Consider the following 21,016-nt stretch of genomic DNA (forward strand, 5'->3'; position numbering starts at 1 on the left):
TTTTGCCGGGTAGAGTTTCCACAGTTTCTTTCATTGTTCCTTTGTCTGCCATTTCTACTACTGGGGATAGTAACTGCAGTACTTTCACTGATACTGTTTGGTAACCAGGGATAGCCACTGGGAAATATGAAAGCGCTATCCTCTTCCCGAAGGTTGACACCCTTCTTTCGTGTTGTAAATCTAGCCTTCATTTTCCCGGGAGATTGTAGCCAGTGGCAGACAGAATTGCATTGTGAAAGCGAGGCTTATGAGTAACCAATCTAAAAGCCACAAAATGTCCACAGGCTGAGATCAGTGCATAAATAGTCTATTTATTGAAGACATCTGTGGTACAGCCCTGCGCGGGACTGTTTTCTTCAACCCGCTCCTGCCCGCTCCCGCTGAATTTCTGACCATTGCCGCCCACAACCGCAACGTGTGTATTACACTCCCGCCCGCTCCCGCAATGTGTATGTCCACTCCCACCCGCACCCGTAAAACTCTGAGAATTTCTGCCCGCACAATAATAGAGATTGATGATTTTGTGTCTTCTCCCGTCCCGCAGGAGAAAACACGTCATTTTATAGGCTGTTAATAAAGAGATTCATGGGGTTGTTTGTTTTGTTTCCCTGGCCTGCAGTCTTTTGACACACTGGTCAGGAATAGCACTCCTATTTCGTTGTTTTCATTTAGTTTTTAACGAAATAAAGGCTGCTTCATATTCTATTCTCCTCCTCTGTATTTTATTTATTTTTCTACCTTTATATAATCACGCAGTGATTGAGGTTAAGGCAGGCCTGGCACCAGGATGAAGTTACTGAGGGGGCGGTTAAAAATTATGAGGGGGCAAATCTTTATTATGCAACATAGGTTCACACAGTGAGTTATAAAGAGTGCGCAGCCGTGCGTAATTGTCGCGCGTAATGACAGCTCGTTGCCAGTGAAACACAATAAACTGCATGTCTTCTTTCATGTTTGTCTCATGACAGATGGAGCTGACAGACAAACAGACAGGTGGAGCAAGCGGCAAATTGGTATGAAAGCTGGTTCAGGCCAGGGCCTATTTGTCCATTTATGAATAAATATAGAGTGGAAACGCTTATGCATGTGCACCAAGATCCTGCAGTGGTTTTTTTTAGCCGCCCGTTCCCGCCTGCAGCAAAGTCCAAACTGCCCGCTCGCGCAATATTTGCATTGGGACCCGGCGGGACCCAGTCCCAATGCAGCCCTCTAATCTGTGGACTGATGATAGTCTGGGACTGAAATGTTAACTGCTGTATATTCACAATCATGTTTTTGCGCTTCGAGCACTTTTTTGTGCACAAATGTTCTAAATAACTATACTAGTTCTCAGCCTGTGGACCTTTTTGTGGCTTTGTAGCCTAGTTACATTGGTTTGCGGGTATCTCTTCTGCTGTCCTTTCTTGTTTGACTTGTACTGACACACCCAATACAACCTTTTTTGTTGCCCAAGCAGGCGCAGTTTCACAGCAGCCCTAAGTCATTAATCTATAGCCATTATATTGTGCAATCATCATTTAAACTTCACAGTGAAAAGTTAAGGCAAAAAAAAATCCTTTTCCACCTGAAAATTAGTAACAGAAGTAAATGCAACCCCAATTCCAAAAAGTTGGGATGCTGTGTAAAACAAAAATAAAAACTTGATAAAAAATAAAAATGCAATGATGTGCAAATCTGTTTTGACCTTTACTTAGATATGAAGATATGCATTGTTCAAACTGATACACTTTATTGTTTTTGGTAAAGATACACTCATTCAGAGTTTGATGCCTGGAACACATCTGAAAAAGTTGGGACAGGAGCATGTTTACCACTGTGTTAAATCACCTTTTCTTTTAACACTCATTAAGCATTTGGGAACAAAGGACATTAATTGTTGAAGTTTTAAAAGTGAAATTCTTTACCAGTCTTGCTTGATGTACGACTTAAGTTGCTCAACAGTCGTATTTTGCGCTTCATAATTTGGATGGCAGGCAGGTTGGTCTAGTGCCTGCACTCTTTTACTACGAAGTCATGCTGTTGGAACACATGCAAAATGTGTCTCATTGTCTTGCTGGAATAAGCAGGGACATCTCTGAAAAAGACATTGGGCCTCATTCACTAATATGTGCGTGGAAATGTTCTTACTTTGCGCACAAAATAAGTGCATACACAAAATCACTGTGGGATTCATGACACCTGCGCACTGGCCAGTTTTGTTCTCACCACCTTGCGTATGTGTGTGAATCAGAATCATTCTAAATTGACAGGCGCGTGCTCGCAATTTGTGATTAGCATACTACCACGCCCCCATATCTCCATATAAGGAAACCACTTGCCTAGAGTTGATTCATGAATGAAGGAAGCGGTTACGCGAGGAGAGAAGTACTAAAATTCACAGTTTGTTAGAAGCAATGGCGCCAAAAGGCAAAAACAAAAGAACTTTACAACCACAGAAATCGAAACAATTGTGTCCGAGGTGGAAGCCAGAAAAGGAATTTTCCAGAGTGTCTCTTCGGGAGTAACCATGGCAAAAAAAAAAAGGCTGTCAACGTAGTATCCCGGAGAAGCGCACTGTGTGAAAAAAAAGTGGTTCGACATAAAAGTTGATGCCAAAAAACGCATTACGGGTGGAGGACAAAGTCCACCTGATCTAACGCCACAGGATGAGAGACTAGCAGCAATAATTGGACAAACATCCATTCATGGAATATGTCCAGGAAATGAAGGTGAAAGTGATGACATCCAAGGAGAACCCCAAGGTAACTTTACTGTTATATTTGCAATTATGTGTGTTCCTAATTAACAGGCACAAGTCAATCGGGAAAACATTTTATTCAAATGAAAATGGCAAATCCGTTTGCAACAGTTTAACAACTTAATATGAATCGTAGGCCCAGACGATGCAGTGGATGAACCAGTGCCATCGACCTCTCACTCCCAGCTGCCAGCCCCACAGTCAATGCCTCAGAGCACGCCTCAGGAGTCTCATCGGCATGCCCATGTCCTGACTGACGAAGTTGTCCAAAATCAGCTGGCTCTCCTGGATGCAGTGAAGGAAATAGCGACAGGCATAAATAACATAAACGAAACACTGAAACAGTTATTGAATGTCCTCGCCAATAAATAAGTGCATGTGTATTGAAGTGCTGTGTGTTTAATTTACTTAATAAAAATGTAGACAAAGCCGAGGGAAGAATCATAACTTATTCAGTTTGCATTTTGAAATTACGCATTGTAACTTACCATCATTAAAGACGCTGCATCAATTCATGACAGGCCTGAATTGCAGCCCTGGCAGGAGGTCCCACATGTGGCTATGCGTCCTCTTGCGCGTAGTTTTGTGGCTGCGCACCGGGTCTTACAGGAATGCCAGGGGTCATTGCAAGATTGTGGAGGACACAGCATGCCAGGATGATCTTGCACACCTTCTCAGGGGTATAAAGTAGTTTGCCACCGGCTGTATCCAAACACATCCAACGGCCCTTAAGCACGCCAAAAGTGCGCTCTATTACGGCGCATGTGTGGGCATGTATGTTATTATAGTGCACCTCTTGAGGGGTTTCAGGGTTTGCGTATGGTGTCATCAGCCATGTTTTAAGGCCGTATCCCCGGTCACCTAAACAATATAACATTTTAGCATTAACGGAATAGAGACTTACTAAAAATCCTAACTAAAAACAATTGAAATAAAAGACAAGAACAAAAGATGCTCACCAACAAGCCATCCACTTCTCACAGCCCCTGCCTCCAAACGCATTCCCACTGTACTGTTTTGCAAAATAAATGAGTCATGGGTGCCTCCTGGCCAGCGGGCCACAGCGTTAAGGATATGGCAGTCGGCATTACAGATCATCTGCACGTTGATGGAGTGATAGTTTTTTCTGTTCATGTATTGCATTGAGTCAATCGATGGAGCATTCATGCGCATATGGGTACAGTCTGTTGCGCCAATTGTATTTGGCATTCCAGCTATGCCATGGAACCCCCGCTTCACATCGGTCTGATTATGTTCATCATATGGGAATTTGATATATTCAGGCAATAGCCTTAGGATGCCATTTAATACCCGTGGGATGACACAGCTCAGAGAGGGTTGTGAAATCCCAGCCCAGTCTGCTATTTCTCTCTGAAATGTACCTGTAGCCAGGAAACTGAGGGTGGACAGGAGTGGCACCTGATGAGGTATCGGATGAGAACGGCGTGTCGGGTGATTTAGATGCTCCAGAGAATCGCATAGTTGCAATAGCACATGCCTTGGCAATCGGAAACGGCTGATAAGCCATTCATCATTTTTCTCAAACATGTTGTGTCGGTCCCTGAATACGCGCTCTCTCCTAAGGGCATGGGCTGCAATATCCTCTAGCAAGGCTAGATATGCCATCTTAACACTTGCTCAGGTGAATCAGAATCGTTTATATACCCTGCATGCCCTTTAAAATGCTACCAATTAAACAATTGACTTTGGCCACAGATGCATAAGGCTGGTGTGTGCCACCAGCCTTGCAGCAGCTAGCCTCCACCAGCCCTGCAGCAGCTAGCCTCCACTAGCCCTGCAGCAGCTAGCCTCCACCAGCTTTGCAGCAGCTAGCCTCCACCAGCCTTGCAGTAGCTAGCCTCCAGCAGCCCTGCAGCAGCTAGCCTCCACCAGCCTTGCAGCAGCTAGCCTCCACCAGCCCTGCAGCAGCTAGCCTTCACTAGCCCTGCAGCAGCTAGCCTCCAGCAGCCTTGCAGCAGCTAGCCTCCACCAGCCTTGCAGCAGCTAGCCTCCACCAGCCCTGCAGCAGCTAGCCTCCAGCAGCCATGCAGCAGCTAGCCTCCAGCAGCCCTGCAGCAGCTAGCCTCCACCAGCCTTGCAGCAGCTAGCCTCCACCAGCCCTGCAGCAGCTAGCCTTCACTAGCCCTGCAGCAGCTAGCCTCCACTAGCCCTGCAGCAGCTAGCCTCCAGCAGCCTTGCAGCAGCTAGCCTCCACCAGCCCTGCAACAGCTAGCTGCGCTCAGCTATTGTTTTTCATCATGGCAAATGTAGTGCTTGCTCTTCTGGCTTTTTTCTCTCTGCCTACCATCAGCGAACTTGAAGTGGTTGGGAACAGTAGGCATCCCATTGAATACGGGGAAGACTGTACTACTCTAAATCATTACTTGCTTCCCAGAAAAAGCACCGGCTGGGATACCATTTTTTTCAAGTTCTGTCCCATCCGGACCATGCATTGTACTGATGATGCCATTTTGCCTCACTTTGTTGTATTATTTAGTGCATATGACTGGTTGCTATCGCTTTATTCTTATCCCCCAAGTCCTAGCAGTCCAAGGAATAGGCATAGTTCTATTCAACCAGTACCTACACACCCAGTGAGGAAGAAATGTTTTATTTTTCTTTTGCTTTTATTGTCTGGTAATATTGAACTCAACCCCGGCCCTGATATAAACTGTTTGAGTACTCCAGTTGATTTTAAATCCAGATCAGGGCTTGGTGTTGTATACCTAAACGTCAGAAGTCTATTGCCAAAACTTGACCTAGTTAAAATCTGGGTTAAATCGACTGACACTGACATTCTTGTCCTATCTGAAACTTGGCTAAAGAAATTCATCACAGACAAAGACATTGCTATTAAAGGTTACAATGTTTATCGTTGTGACTGTCCCAGAAAAGGTGGTGGCATAGCAATACATGTCAGACAGAAATTTCATGTTACTGTTCAATCATCTCTTTCCCTCAGCAGTCAATCTGAATTTCTTGCTCTGAAGTTGGAGCTTCTAAATGGACACTTTCTCACCATCGTAGGCTGCTATAGACCGCCCTCTGCTAGTAGTGAGACTTTATCATCATTGAATAAACAGCTTTCGACTTTAGACTTCAGTGAGATTCTTCTCACAGGAGATCTGAACTGGGATTGGTTATCTTCTGTTTCTGATAGTTTTAAATCTATGAGTGATTCTTTTAACCTAACACAAATAGTTAACGGGTCAGTACGCCCAAACCTTAAATGTCCAGAGAAATCCTCTCTTCTTGATTTATTCTTAACTAATTCTCCTCATAAATATTCAGATATTGGTATTTTTGCAAAAGATATGAGCGATCATTGTGTTATAGCCACTGTCAGACGAGCTAAGCTCCCAAAAGCAAGGCCACATATTATTCTAAAACGTGATTATAAACATTTTTGTGAGCAGGGTTTTCATCATGATTTATGGCACTTTGATTTGTCCAAGATCTCACTTTTTAATGATGTAGAGCTGACCTGGAAGTACTTTTATGATGCTCTTAGTATTATTATAAATAAACATGCCCCCCTCCGCAAATTTAGAGTGAAGGGTAGAAATAATCCTTGGTTCTCCCCTGAGTTGTCCAGCCTCCTTAAAGCAAGGGATGATGCCTGGGCTAAGGCCAGAAAATCTAAATTCCAGGATGACTGGCTGATATTCAAACAGCTCAGAAATCGCTTTACTTTCCTTGTTAAAAAGGCTAAGTCTGATTTTTATGTTGATAAAACTACCCGTAACCTAAATGATCCTAAGAAGTTTTGGAAAGTAGTCAAATCTTCATTTGGGGATGAAACCACAGACGAATTGCCTGTTTGCATAGTAAAAGATGCACATATTCTAGCTGACAAACCAGCCATTCTTAATTATTTTAATGAGCACTTTGTTTCTTCAGGATCTCTATTTGAGTCCTCACATCCACATCAATCAAATGTACAAGGGGTTTGCCTTCAATCACCACCTTTTAATGCTACTGCTTCAGGATTTGATCTGACTCCTTTTGATGTAGCTGAGGTCCTTAGGGCTCTACAGCAATTGGGTCTAAGTAAATCTGCCGGACCTGACAATCTTGAGCCCTTCTTTTTGAGGTCAGCTGCAGATTTTATAGCAGAACCTCTGTGTCATATTTTTAATTTAACTGTTTCTGAAAATAAGATTCCGAGAATATGGAAGTCTGCTTATGTTCTTCCCCTGCTGAAAGGTGGTGATCCCTCCATAGTTAACAACTATAGGCCAGTCTCTAAACTGTGTGTTCTCTCCAAAGTTTTAGAAAAGTTGGTCAGTGAACAACTCAAATGCTTTTTAGATGCTCATGGTCTCCTCTCACAATATCAGTCAGGTTTTCGTAAACAGCACAGTACAATAACTGCCGCTGTTAAAGTGGCAAACAACATCATAGAGGCACTAGACGGCTGGTAATATTGTGCAGCTCTTTTTATAGACTTGTCAAAGGCATTTGACACAGTCGACCATGTCATCCTTGCAGATAGACTCCAAAAGATTGGCTTATCTAACCAGGCTGTAAACTGGTTCTCTAATTATTTATCAGGTAGAACGCAGTGTGTCCAGGCCGCTGGGTCTTTTTCCTCTTTCCTCCCTGTTCTAAAGGGCGTGCCTCGAGGTTCCATATTAGGGCACTGTTGTTCACAATTTATGTGAATAATCTTTGTGATAATTTGTCTGATGCTGTGTCCCATTTTTATGCTGATGATACAGTAATTTATTGTTCTTCTTCTTCAGCTTTAAAATCGCTTAAAGTGCTGAATGCAGATAAATCAAAGACCATGCTATTTTCAAATGGCAAGCAGCTTTCATCTCACCTTCCTAGGTTGTCAACTGTTCATGGGGTTGAAATTGATATGGTCACATCTTATAAATACTTAGGCATTCTAATTGATGAGAACCTGTCCTTTAAACTGCACATCGATAAACTCGTTTCTAAGCTGAAATTGAAATTGGGTTTCTTTTTTAGAAATAAATCATGTTTTTCATTGCAAGTCAGAAAACATTTGATCACCACAACTTTTTTACCCTTGTTGGACTATGGAGACCTGCTTTTTACGAATGCTCCTGATCAGTTTTTAAAGAAATTGGATACTGTATACCACTGTGCTTTGCGTTTTATTACTGGTTGCAGCTACCGTGTACATCACTGTTCCTTATATGCCATCGCACATTGTCCATCTTTCTATGTTCGTAGACTCTCTCACTGGCTGACCTTTATTTATAAATCTATTCTTGGACTTCTGCCTACATATTTGTGTTTACACATGTGTAGAAACCTCAGCCGATTTGGCCTGCGTTCTCAGGACATCATACAAATGCGGGTCCCGAGAGTCAGAACTGAACTGGGCAAAAAGGCTTTTAAATTTTCTGCACCGTCTACCTGGAACGATGTGCAGAAGGACTTGAAACTGACACATCTTGTAACTCTGGGGGAATTCAAGACAATTATAAAAGACAGAGAATTACGTTCAATTGGATCTTGTGATTGCACTGTGTAATCATGTAATCCCACTCTGGTTTTCCTGTAGTATGTGATCGTATTTTATTTGTGTCTTGTGTGTTTGGTGTAACCATTTTGCTTTTGTGCTGCCGTCTTGACCAGGTCACTCTTGGAAAAGAGGTTTTAAATCTCAATGAGTTTTTTTACCTGGCTAAATAAAGGATATTGATTGATACTGATTGAATCTGTATGGTCCTTTTTCTCTTTAGCCTGGATGACATAATGTCCATGGTTTCCCAAAACACTTTGAAATGTGGACTTGGCAGACCACAGCACACTTTTCCACATTGTGTCAGTCCAGCTCAGATGAGCTCGAGTCCAGAGAAGTCAGCGGTGTGCCTGGATGTTGTTGATGCATGGCTTTCACTTAACATGGTAGAGTCTTAACTTGAATTTGTAGATGCAGCAATGAGCTGTGTTTACTGGAAGTGATATCCTTTATTCAGTCATGTTAGTCTTAAATGCAGGGATCGAAGGTCACTGGCATCTAGTATTGGTTTTCAGCCTTGTCCCCTAAGTGCAGAGATATCTTTGGATTTTCTGAATCTTTTGATGATGATAATTTGGATTGTAGATGGTAAAATCCCCACATTATGAGAGAGTTTTTCACAAAGTAGTGAACCTTGTGCCATCCTTGCTTGTGAACAGCTGAGCCTTTTGATTATGTGTTTTTCATACCCAATCATGATACTGTCAGCTGCTAGCAATAGCTTGTCTGCAATCGCGTGACTATTATGATGTGCAAAATTCAGATGGAGGGCAGGAAGTGTGAATTGGAAATAGAGGAACGTGACTACATAAAAGGGTTGGATGAACCTGCAGGCAGCAGGTATCATCAGAAAATTGAAACTCATGTTGGATGTGATCCATACAAATGAAGAAAAGTGTTTTTTCCTATAACTTGACCAAATTGCCTGTTCATTAATATCCAACATTGTATTGCAATCTCTCCATAACAGGATGTTTTTCGATGCTTGTGATGGTTTCTTCACCAACTACAACTGGACAGAGCAGAACCTGGAGTGGATGAAGGACTACAGTGGGGTCCAAGGCCGCCAGTCTGACGTCTATATTGGAGTGGATGTGTTTGCCCGAGGCAACGTGGTGGGAGGAAAGTTGGAAACCAATAAGGTAAACACTGTGGAACATGTGTTTCTGCTTATGAAGAAGCATTGATCTAGAGCCCTGCGCGGGACTGTTTTCTTCAACCCGCTCCTGCCCGCTCCCGCTGAATTTCTGACCATTACCCCCCGCAACCGCAACGTGTGTATTACACTCCCGCCCGCTCCCACAATGTGTATGTGCACTCCCGCCCGCACCCACAAAACTCTGAGAATTTATGCCCGCACGATAATAGAGATCGATGATTTTGTGTCTTCTCCCATCCCGCAGGAGAAAACACGTCATTTTATAGGCTATTAATAAAGAGATTCATGGGGTTGTTTGTTTTGTTTCCCTGGCCTGCAGTCTTTTGACACACTGGTCAGGAATAGCGCTCCTATTTCGTTGTTTTCATTTAGTTTTTAACGAAATAAAGGCTGTTTCATATTCTATTCTCCTCCTCTGTATTTTATTTATTTTTCTACCTTTATATAATCACGCAGTGATTGAGGTTAAGGCAGGCCTGGTGCCAGGATGAAGTTACTGAGGGGGCGGTTAAAAATTCCGAGGGGGCAAATCTTTATTATGCAACATAGGTTCACACAGTGAGTTATAAAGAGCGTGCAGCTGTGCGTAATTGTCACGCGTAATGACAGCTCGTCGCTGGTGTTTTTTTTTGTTGTTTATGTTGTTTTTTTTCTGAGGCTCACCCTTCTGATGAAAGATTGTTACACTTGAACAGTTTTAAATTAAAACAGGACGGCACACGTTGTGAAGGTAGATACTGTCACTATAAATGACTTTATAGTGGAAGAGGAAGAGAGAGTTCCTCGTTTGAAGCCTGAGTGGAGCCGACTTGTGAAGCAACCTGTAGCAACTTAGCTTGGTTTGCTAAGCTAATGGCTACATCCAGCCCTCCCAATGAAAACCAGCAACTCATTAAGAAAAACAGGATCATTGTCAACCTCAAGGAAGACATCCGAAGGCTGTCAGCGGAACTCAAGTCCCAATCTGAGCTGCTGACAAACACCCTGGACGTGGCTCACGAGCAGTCTCTACAGATCTCCTCATTAAAAGCTGCTCTTCAGGACACAGTAGCCTGGGATCCTACCTCCTCTCCTCCGCAGCCCAGCAGTTTAACGCCCCGTCGTAAGCCGCAATGGTTGGAGGTGGTGTTGCGGAGCAAAAAAAGGACCTCGCTCGGCATCGGTCTCTCATCCCACCTCAGCCTTTCCAACAGATTTGAGCCTCTGTCATCGCGGGTCGAAGCGCCGGACTCCGATAAGCTCAAGGATGATGCAGCCCATTCCACGTCTCCCCAGTCCGGGAGTCATCCTCTGCCGGCAGCTCCCCTCCTGGCTGAAAGCTGGCAGGCTCCCCGCGTGGACAGCTCTGTGTCCCCCCTCGCACACACCACGGAAACAGAGCGGCAACAGAGGAAACACAATGGCTTAACTCATAAAGGTGAGACTATGAAACTGAGCAATAACAAAGTTAACGGGTCACAAGCCAGTGCCAGGCCGAGAGCCAGAGAGCATTCGTCCAAAAACAAAGCTAAGAGGATATTCTGATTGGGGATTTTATAATGAGGCAGGTGGAAATGGCCAGGACTGAAAATCTAACTGTGAATAACACATCAGTCAGAGAGGTGGCAGCTATGCTACCAGACATCATGTCTACACGGCCACATATTAAGAAGATTGTTATTCATGCTGGCTCATTTGACATCCTCACGAATAAATCTGGGTCTGAGACCCTAAAGAAAGACTTTTTGTTTTTATTGGAAACACTTAAAAAAAACTTCACTCAGGAGTGTCTTTCATCTCTGGACCTATCCCAACACTCAGCAGAGGTTGCGAGTCCTTCAGCAGACTCCTTGGCTTAAGCACCTGGCTGTCATCAGCCTGCCTCGAGCAACAGGTTGGATTTATTGATAATTTTAATATTCTTTGGAACATAAAAAGCCGCTTCATGCCAGACGGGATTCACCCAAACAACCTTGGCTCCAGACATCTTGGCTGCAACATACAGTACAGGCCAAAAGTTTGGACACACCTTCTCATTCAATGCGTTTTCTTTATTTTCATGACTATTTACATTGTAGATTCTCACTGAAGGCATCAAAACTATGAATGAACACATGTGGAGTTATGTACTTAACAAAAAAAGGTGAAATAACTGAAAACATGTTTTATATTCTAGTTTCTTCAAAATAGCCACCCTTTGCTCTGATTACTGCTTTGCACACTCTTGGCATTCTCTTGATGAGCTTCAAGAGGTAGTCACCTGTAATGGTTTCCACTTCACAGGTGTGCCTTATCAGGGTTAATTAGTGGAATTTCTTGCTTTATCAATGGGGTTGGGACCATCAGTTGTGTTGTGCAGAAGTCAGGTTAATACACAGCCGACAGCCCTATTGGACAACTGTTAAAATTCATATTATGGCAAGAACCAATCAGCTAACTAAAGAAAAACGAGTGGCCATCATTACTTTAAGAAATGAAGGTCAGTCAGTCCGGAAAATTGCAAAAACTTTAAATGTGTCCCCAAGTGGAGTCGCAAAAACCATCAAGCGCTACAACGAAACTGGCACACATGAGGACCGACCCAGGAAAGGAAGAGTCACCTCTGCTTCTGAGGATGAGTTCATCCGAGTCACCAGCCTCAGAAATGGCAAGTTAACAGCAGCTCAGATCAGAGACCAGATGAATGCCACACAGAGTTCTAGCAGCAGACCCATCTCTAGAACAGCTGTTAAGAGGAGACTGCGCCAATCAGGCCTTCATGGTCAAATAGCTGCTAGGAAACCACTGCTAAGGAGAGGCAACAAGCAGAAGAGATTTGTTTGGGCCAAGAAACACAAGGAATGGACATTAGACCAGTGGAAATCTGTGCTTTGGTCTGATGAGTCCAAATTTGAGATCTTTGGTTCCAACCGCCGTGTCTTTGTGAGACGCAGAAAAGGTGAATGGATGGATTCCACATGCCTGGTTCCCACTGTGAAGCATGGAGGAGGTGTGATGGTGTGGGGGTGTTTTGCTGGTGACACTGTTGGGGATTTATTCAAAATTGAAGGCACACTGAACCAGCATGGCTACCACAGCATCCTGCAGCGACATGCCATCCCATCCGGTTTGCGTTTAGTTGGACGATCATTTATTTTTCAACAGGACAATGACCCCAAACACACCTCCAGGCTGTGTAAGGGCTATTTGACCAAGAAGGAGAGTGATGGAGTGCTGCGGCAGATGACCTGGCCTCCACAGTCACCGGACCTGAACCCAATCGAGATGGTTTGGGGTGAGCTGGACCGCAGAGTGAAGGCAAAGGGGCCAACAAGTGCTAAACACCTCTGGGAACTCCTTCAAGACTGTTGGAAAACCATTTCAGGTGACTACCTCTTGAAGCTCATCGAGAGAATGCCAAGAGTGTGCAAAGCAGTAATCAGAGCAAAGGGTGGCTATTTTGAAGAAACTAGAATATAAAACATGTTTTCAGTTATTTCACCTTTTTTTGTTAAGTACATAATTCCACATGTGTTCATTCATAGTTTTGATGCCTTCAGTGAGAATCTACAATGTAAATAGTCATGAAAATAAAGAAAACACATTGAATGAGAAGGTGTGTCCAAACTTTTGGCCTGTACTGTACATCACACCATCGAGTCATCTTATCAGAACATATATGCACTGATAAGCAGGAAGGTCAGCACACAGGGAGCAGACAGACAGACAGTTACTGCTCCCAAAACAACAACCGCCTCCCATGATGATGACGTCACGGTCTGTGACTCTGTCCTCCACATTACAAGAAACCTGCAGAGATTGTCCCTGTACCAGCAAGAATGTCAAGAAAAGAAGAGATAGGACAGTCACCATGCCGCTTTCCCCCTTATGCTGGCAATTTCACTCAGCCGGCGGCATGGCAAAAATAAAAACAACTGCAGAAAATCAAGGACGGTCAACCCATCAAATCTGATATGTATCTCATGTCAATCACAGTCTGTCTCTAAACTTATGCCAGATAACGTTTCACAACTAGCACTTCTAAATAGCAGGTCTCTGGCTGGCAAATCCTTCATAATCAATGATTTTATTAACAAGCACAAACTTGATTTTATGTTTTTAACTGAAACTTGGCTAGGTCAGGAAAATAGTGCAGCAGTTTTGATTGAGACAACCCCTCCAAATTTTAGTTTCTTTAATGAAGCAAGAATACATAAGAGAGGAGGCGGAGTTGCCACTCTGTTCAAGGACAGCTTCCAGTGTAAGCAAATGTTTTATGGTCAATTTGACTCCTTTGAATATGTTGCCACTCAGTTAAAATCCCCCTGTCGAGCAATTTTAGTGACCATCTACAGATGCAAGGTTTTTTGATGAGTTTGCCAAATTGCTGTCTATTGTGTGCATGGATTTTGACTGTGTTGTTTTAGTGGGAGATTTTAACATTCATGTTGATAATCTTACAGATGGGTGTGCTAAGGAACTGTTAAATATTCTGGATAACTTTGGGCTTTCTCAGCATGTCACAGAACCAACACATAACAGAGGACACATATTAGATCTAATTATTTCCAAAGGTCTTAATACCTCTGAGGTTGTGGTGAACGATGTCGCTTTATCTGACCATTACTGTGATTCGTTCAAAATGACCACCCTTGCTAATCCTATGAAAAGTGAAGCAGAGGTGATCAGAAAGCGTTATATAAATGATAACACCTGTGCATTATTCACCCAGGGTTTTACACCATCACCAACCCTGCCCTCAGCTCTAGTTGATGACCTTGTAAGCAGTTTGTTGTGACTGTTATTGATTCTATCGCCCCAATTAAGACCAAAGTTCTGTCAGGTAGGAAAAAGGCACCCTGGAGAAACGCCACACTGGTTAAAGAATACAAAAGAGTATGTAGACAAGCTGAAAGCAGGTGGCGAAAAAACAAACTCCAGGTATATTACGACATTTATAAAGAGAGTCTTCACAACTATAACCAGGAACTGAAGAATGCAAAGCAATCATATTTTTCAGAGATTATCAATAGAAACAGTAATAATGCCCGCACACTTTTTTCTGTAGTGGACAGACTGACCAACCCCACAGCATCACTCCCTCCTGAACTACTGTCCAACAAGTCATGTAATGACTTTGCAGAATTCTTCACAAACAAAATATTACAGATAAGACAGGCAGTGTGCAGCTCCAACTCAGGAATGATAACACTTGTGCCTTCCTGTCCTCCGGTTAATCTAGGACATTTTAGCCTCCTAGATTACACAACTCTAACAGAAACGGGTTCAAAATTAAAGCCCACAACATGCTGCCTTGATATTCTGCCTTCAAACTTTTTTAAAACCATTTTTAACTGCATAGCTCCGGATGTACTGCAGATAATAATACTCTTAAAGCAGGCCAGTTTCCCCAGGCCTTGAAAACTGCAGTAATAAAAAAAATCAAATCTGGATGCCACAACAATTAGTAACTATAGGCCAATATCAAATCTGCCATTTTTGGGGAAAATTATTGAAAGAGTTGTCTTCCAGCAAACCAATACTTTTATGATGCAAAACAATCTTTTTAACACATTTCAGTCTGGATTTCGGCCACGCCACAGCACCAAGACTGTACTTATCAAAGTCTTAAATGATATTCATCAGAATAATGATGCATGCAAATCCTCTGTCCTGGTATTACTAGATCTCAGTGCTGCATTTGATACAGTTAAACATAATATACTACTTAGCAGATTGGAAAAGTGGGTGGGACTCACTGGCACTGTGCTACAATGGTTCACATCTTACTTAGAAGATAGGGACTTTTTTGTGTCAATTGGTAACCATGAATCTGAACTAACTACGATCACATGTGGGATTCCTCAAGGGTCCATTCTCGGACCACTTCTATTCAACATCTATATGCTACCCCTAGCCCAGATTATGGAACATCACAACATCGCCTATCATGCGTATGCCGACGACACACAACTCTATATCTCAGTGTCATCACATGACTACAGTCCCTTACTCTCACTGAGTAACTGTATTCATCAAATCAATGACTGGATGTGCCAGAATTTTCTCCAGCTAAATCCAGAAAAGACAGAGGTATTAATTTTTGGCCCTAAAAATGAAAGGGCAAAGATCAGCGCCCACCTTGGCTCTATGTCATTGACAGCTACAAATCAAGCCAGAAATCTTGGTGTTATTATTGACTCAGACCTGAACTTCAACAGCCATTTAAAGTTTATTACTAAATCTGCCTATTACCACCTGAAAAACATAGCTATAATTAAGGGGTTTCTGTCTAAACAAGACATGGAAAAACTTATTCATGCATTCATTTTTAGTAGGTTGGATTATTGCAATGGCTTATTTACAGGCCTTAACAAAAAATCAATCAGACAGCTGCAGCTGATTCAGAACGCTGCCGCCAGAGTCCTTACAAACACCTGGGGTCTGTTTCACAAAGCAGGTTTAGTGAAAACTCAGAGTCTGTTAACCCTGAAATGAGGGAAACTCTGAGTTTTCCGTTTCAAAAAGGGAGGTAACTCAAACCAGAGAAAGAGGAGTAACTCTAGCCTGTTTCAGAGAGAGAGGTAACTTAAGCTCTCGGTCAGTTACCGTAGTAACAGACTCTATGAACCTAACCTGGTCGGGACCAGGTTTTTGTCAATGAACCTCGAGTTTCTCTCTGTCTCCGCCCTCTTTCAGAGCCACACAGTCCATTTGATTTCCTCATTCATTCAGTCAGCAGGCGAGTTTTGGCGTAGCCTAGTTCTGCCGTCTGTCATTTTAAAAAATCAGAGTCAGTATATTAGAAGTCCATTAGGCACAGTAGGTGGCGACTTTTTTCAATAACATGGCATGTCCTTTTGATAACGATCCTGTGGATGAAGGTGCAATATTACTGCGCAGAGAATTAAATATTCGTCGGGAGATGGTTATCAGACCACGCATAGATGTTTTAGCATTTCCACACAATTATCTTTTTGAGCTGTACTGTTTCACGTCACAGTCCATCACCTACATACACAACCTAATCCGTCCTTACATTTGCAACATTACCAATCGTAGTCATGCTCTCACATCCCAGCAGATATTATGTGTTGCGCTGCGTTTCTTTGCAAATGGAAGTTTTTGTACAATGTCGGAGATGCTGAGCACTTGAGTAAGGCAACTGTATGCAGGGCGGTCAGAAAAGTGTGCTCGTTTTACGGGCATCTGCCTTCTTTCTGTTGGCTGAGTAGAAGTCTGTGTTAGTTTAAATAGGCTTAATTATTTAACAGAACATGATATAGATGAGAAGATATTTATGTGTGTGAAAACAGCATTATGTTGGGGATAAAACAACTGCACAGTCAAACAGCCACTTAATATTTACTTTACAATGTAAAACATGATCAGAATGAGGTACCCCCATGAGATTATGCCGAGGTCTTACCTGTTTGAACAATGTTTTTATATTTCATCCTAAACTGCTGCCAAGTGCGCTTCTCCCCTGCGGGATTGCACCTAAATGAAATAAATTAATAGGCTACCATTCAAGCAGTTTTCCCCTGTAATATTATTGTGATTGCAAAGGACTACATTTAAACTTACGCATTGACCCGAGCAGCAATGTTCTCCCATGCCGTCTCCCTCTCTTTTGCAGCTGCAGCGGTGTTGTACTTCTTTTTGAAAACGTGTGCAAACTCGCCGTATGAGCGCATTAAGATTTTTAATTCTAATGGGGTGAAAAACGCAGCCCTCCTCTTCCCCGTTGCCATGGTGACTTGTCGAATCGGGGCTCCATTGATGCTGGCTTTTTATAGTTGTGGTGCACGCGCTTAACTCCAGGTAAAACTACTCTGAGTTGATTAAACTGATTCAAATCAGCTGTTCTGGAACCGGAAACTCAGAGTTTCCTATCTCAGAGTAGATCAACTCAGAGTTCAGGATTAGACTCAGAGTTTGTTGAACCTGCTTTGTGAAACGGACCCCAGGAAACTAGACCATATTACACCGGTCATTAAATTGTTACACTGGCTTCCTGTGAGTCAAAGAATAGATTTTAAAATCTTACTGCTGGTCTACAAAGCCCTGAATGGTCTCGGACCAAAATACATGCTTGATCTACTGGTTCCCTACGAAGCATCCAGACCCCTTAGGTCATCTGGAACTGGTTTGTTGTGTGTTCCAAGAGCAAGAACCAAGCAAGGTGAGGCAGCATTCAGTTATTATGCTCCTCACCTGTGGAACAAACTTCCTGTAGATCTGAGGTCTGCTCAAACTGTCAGCTCCTTTAAATCAGGGCTAAAAACACTATTGTTTACTGAAGCATACTCTTAGATTAAATACTTACCTGCTGTATTCTACTGCCCGTACTTTTTAACTACACACTGCTGATTTATGCCTTTTATTATTCTACTTCTTTTCTTATCCTGACTGTTCTATTTGGGTTTATTGTTAAATCGGCTGCAAATGTCAGAGATTTCAGGGCTGAGGACTGAGTGCGGGCTGAAATCTCCAATAGGAGGGGTTTCAGAGTCTAAGGAATTAAGAGGTTGGGCTGGCGTCATCCCTGCGGGGGGTGACCGGGAAGTCTGAGTCAGCTGCTGTGACTCGACACTGGGGAGCACGCTGTGAATTCAAATCTAGTAGGGAGATGTCCTGTGATGGATCTTTAGAGTTCATTACGATCTGAATAAGACCAGTGTGTGGAACCTGTGTCCGGCGGGACGGTAAGACTCTGAGTGAAGGACTCAAGAGCAAATAGTGGGCGGGCATTGGGTGTATTATTAAGGGAGGCGTCCTATACACTCATTAAAAAACAGACCCGACCAACCAAATTCAAGATGGTTCAGAGCCAGGGACAAGAGATCCTAGCTGAAATCTCTGACAGAGCCGGTTTTTGAAATTAAACTTAAATGTTGTCTAAGAGCACTTTTTGGTGGCAAGGAGTCGCAGGACTGATAAGGCCTATCACGCCCTGGACCCTTGGCCGTATATACAAATGTTCTATAGTTTAACGATAATGACTGTGTATGCAGTGCTCTTAGATGCAATGTATTGAGCCTGTTTTTATTTTATGTTACTGTATTTTATTATCCCTATCATTCTCAATTTCTGTTTCCCTTTTTAATTGACTGTTTTTATTGTTTTAAATTGTGTCTTGTTGCTTTTAATGTCTCTGTAAAGCACTTTGAATTACCTTGTGTTGAATTGTGCTATACAAATAAACTTGCCTTGCCTTGCCTTGCCTTGCCTTGCCTTGCCTTTGTCTCATGACAGATGGAGCTGACAGACAGACAAACAGGTGGAGCAAGCGGCAAATTGGTATGAAAGCTGGTTCAGGCCAGGGCATATTTGTCCATTTATGAATAAATATAGAGTGGAAACGCTTATGCATGTGCACCAAGATCCCGCAGTGGTTTTTTTTAGCCGCCCGTTCCCGCCCGCAGCAAAGTCCAAACCGCCCGCTCCCGCAATATTTGCGTTGGGTCCCGCGGGACCCGGCGGGACCCAGTCCCAATGCAGCCCTCTACATTGATCATCATCAAAACATTTACAGTATGGACTGTTTTGTTTTGGTCATCAACAGGCACTGGAAATCATTCGGAAGCACAACTTCTCTGTAGCCATCTTTGCTCCAGGGTGGGTGTACGAGACTCACAATGATAGGACCGAATTTCGCAAGAATCAGGACAAGTAAGATCAACACAGCATTAACACAGATGTCACAGTGACCTTTAACGTGGATGTATGCATGTCAGTCAGTGAGGCTGTTTTTAAACAGTGTGCTGTCCTGCCTGCAGGTTCTGGGCTCTTCTGTCGGACTACCTGTACATTCATCGGCCAACCTCACCTCTCCCTTTCATCTCCTCCTTCTGCCAGGGCTTTGGGAAGGCTATCTACTGGAGAGGACAGGTACTGCAGGAGGTGGATCTGCAACTAGAGGCAGATGGTGTGGGCTTGTGAATAGTTCATCAGTGCAGTTATCAAAGAAACTATTTATATGATTGCATTAATCCACCTCTAATTCAGACATAGTACTTCTGCATCTCATGTTGCAAATGCTCAGATCATATCCTCATTGTTTTGACACAACAGTGTCAGAAAGGATTAATAAGCCCTGGTAATTCAACATGTCCCTGTAGTTATTTAGTTGTAACCTGGTATAAAATGACTATCACAAACATCAAGTATAAATGGTCACAGCGTTTTTCTAAGTCACTAACATGAGACAAGCTTTAGCATTTTGGTTCCCTCTCTCTCTCTCTCTCTCTCTCCTGTGGCTCTTTCTCCCTCTCTCGCTTTCTCTCACACACACACACACACACACACACACACACAAAGACTCACAAGCATGACACATGGGCACCCGGTAGCTCAGTGGTTAGAGCAGGCCTTCCATGTACAAAGGCAATGTCCTTTGTCAGCAGCAGCCACGGGTTCAGTTCCAGCCTGTGGCCATTTGCTGCGTTTCAAATAAATAAAAATAATGAATTATCACATGTGACATCGCCACGGTTACAGTTTAACTTAATGAGATTATTGATAGTGTGAGCAGACACGGCGTATCTCTTTGTATCTGTAGGGCTCCAGACCACGACTATTTAGTCATATTTTTCGACCATGGAGCACTAGTGCAACTTGCAAATACTATTGATATACAGTACAGGCCAAAAGTTTGGACACACCTTCTCATTCAATGCGTTTTCTTTATTTTCATGACTATTTACATTGTAGATTCTCACTGAAGGCATCAAAACTATGAATGAACACATGTGGAGTTATGTACTTAACAAAAAAAGGTGAAATAACTGAAAACATGTTTTATATTCTAGTTTCTTCAAAATAGCCACCCTTTGCTCTGATTACCGCTTTGCACACTCTTGGCATTCTCTTGATGAGCTTCAAGAGGTAGTCACCTGAAATGGTTTCCACTTCACAGGTGTGCCTTATCAGGGTTAATTAGTGGAATTTCTTGCTTTATCAATGGGGTTGGGACCATCAGTTGTGTTGTGCAGAAGTCAGGTTAATACACAGCCGACAGCCCTATTGGACAACTGTTAAAATTCATATTATGGCAAGAACCAATCAGCTAACTAAAGAAAAACGAGTGGCCATCATTACTTTAAGAAATGAAGGTCAGTCAGTCCGGAAAATTGCAAAAACTTTAAATGTGTCCCCAAGTGGAGTTGCAAAAACCATCAAGCGCTACAACGAAACTGGCACACATGAGGACCGACCCAGGAAAGGAAGACCAAGAGTCACCTCTGCTTCTGAGGATAAGTTCATCCGAGTCACCAGCCTCAGAAATGGCAAGTTAACAGCAGCTCAGATCAGAGACCAGATGAATGCCACACAGAGTTCTAGCAGCAGACCCATCTCTAGAACAGTTGTTAAGAGGAGACTGCGCCAATCAGGCCTTCATGGTCAAATAGCTGCTAGGAAACCACTGCTAAGGAGAGGCAACAAGCAGAAGAGATTTGTTTGGGCCAAGAAACACAAGGAATGGACATTAGACCAGTGGAAATCTGTGCTTTGGTCTGATGAGTCCAAATTTGAGATCTTTGGTTCCAACCGCCGTGTCTTTGTGAGACGCAGAAAAGGTGAACGGATGGATTCCACATGCCTGGTTCCCACTGTGAAGCATGGAGGAGGAGGTGTGATGGTGTGGGGGTGTTTTGCT

General features: G+C 43.0%; 1 protein-coding gene across 3 annotated transcripts in view; it reads left to right on the top strand.

Moving 5' to 3' along the window:
* engase (endo-beta-N-acetylglucosaminidase) overlaps nucleotides 1-21,016 on the top strand; it is a 49,922-nt gene that overhangs the window by 19,618 nt on the left and 9,288 nt on the right. For all 3 annotated transcript variants that reach the window (XM_033644745.2, XM_033644744.2, XM_078161383.1), the window contains 3 exons: nucleotides 9,208-9,379; nucleotides 18,923-19,029; nucleotides 19,137-19,248. In XM_033644745.2, coding sequence (XP_033500636.1) covers nucleotides 9,208-9,379; nucleotides 18,923-19,029; nucleotides 19,137-19,248 — 391 coding nt within the window. The remainder of the gene's footprint in view (nucleotides 1-9,207; nucleotides 9,380-18,922; nucleotides 19,030-19,136; nucleotides 19,249-21,016) is intronic.

Source organism: Epinephelus lanceolatus, chromosome 18 (genome assembly GCF_041903045.1).
Source record: "Epinephelus lanceolatus isolate andai-2023 chromosome 18, ASM4190304v1, whole genome shotgun sequence".
Taxonomy (NCBI): Eukaryota; Metazoa; Chordata; class Actinopteri; order Perciformes; family Serranidae; genus Epinephelus; species Epinephelus lanceolatus.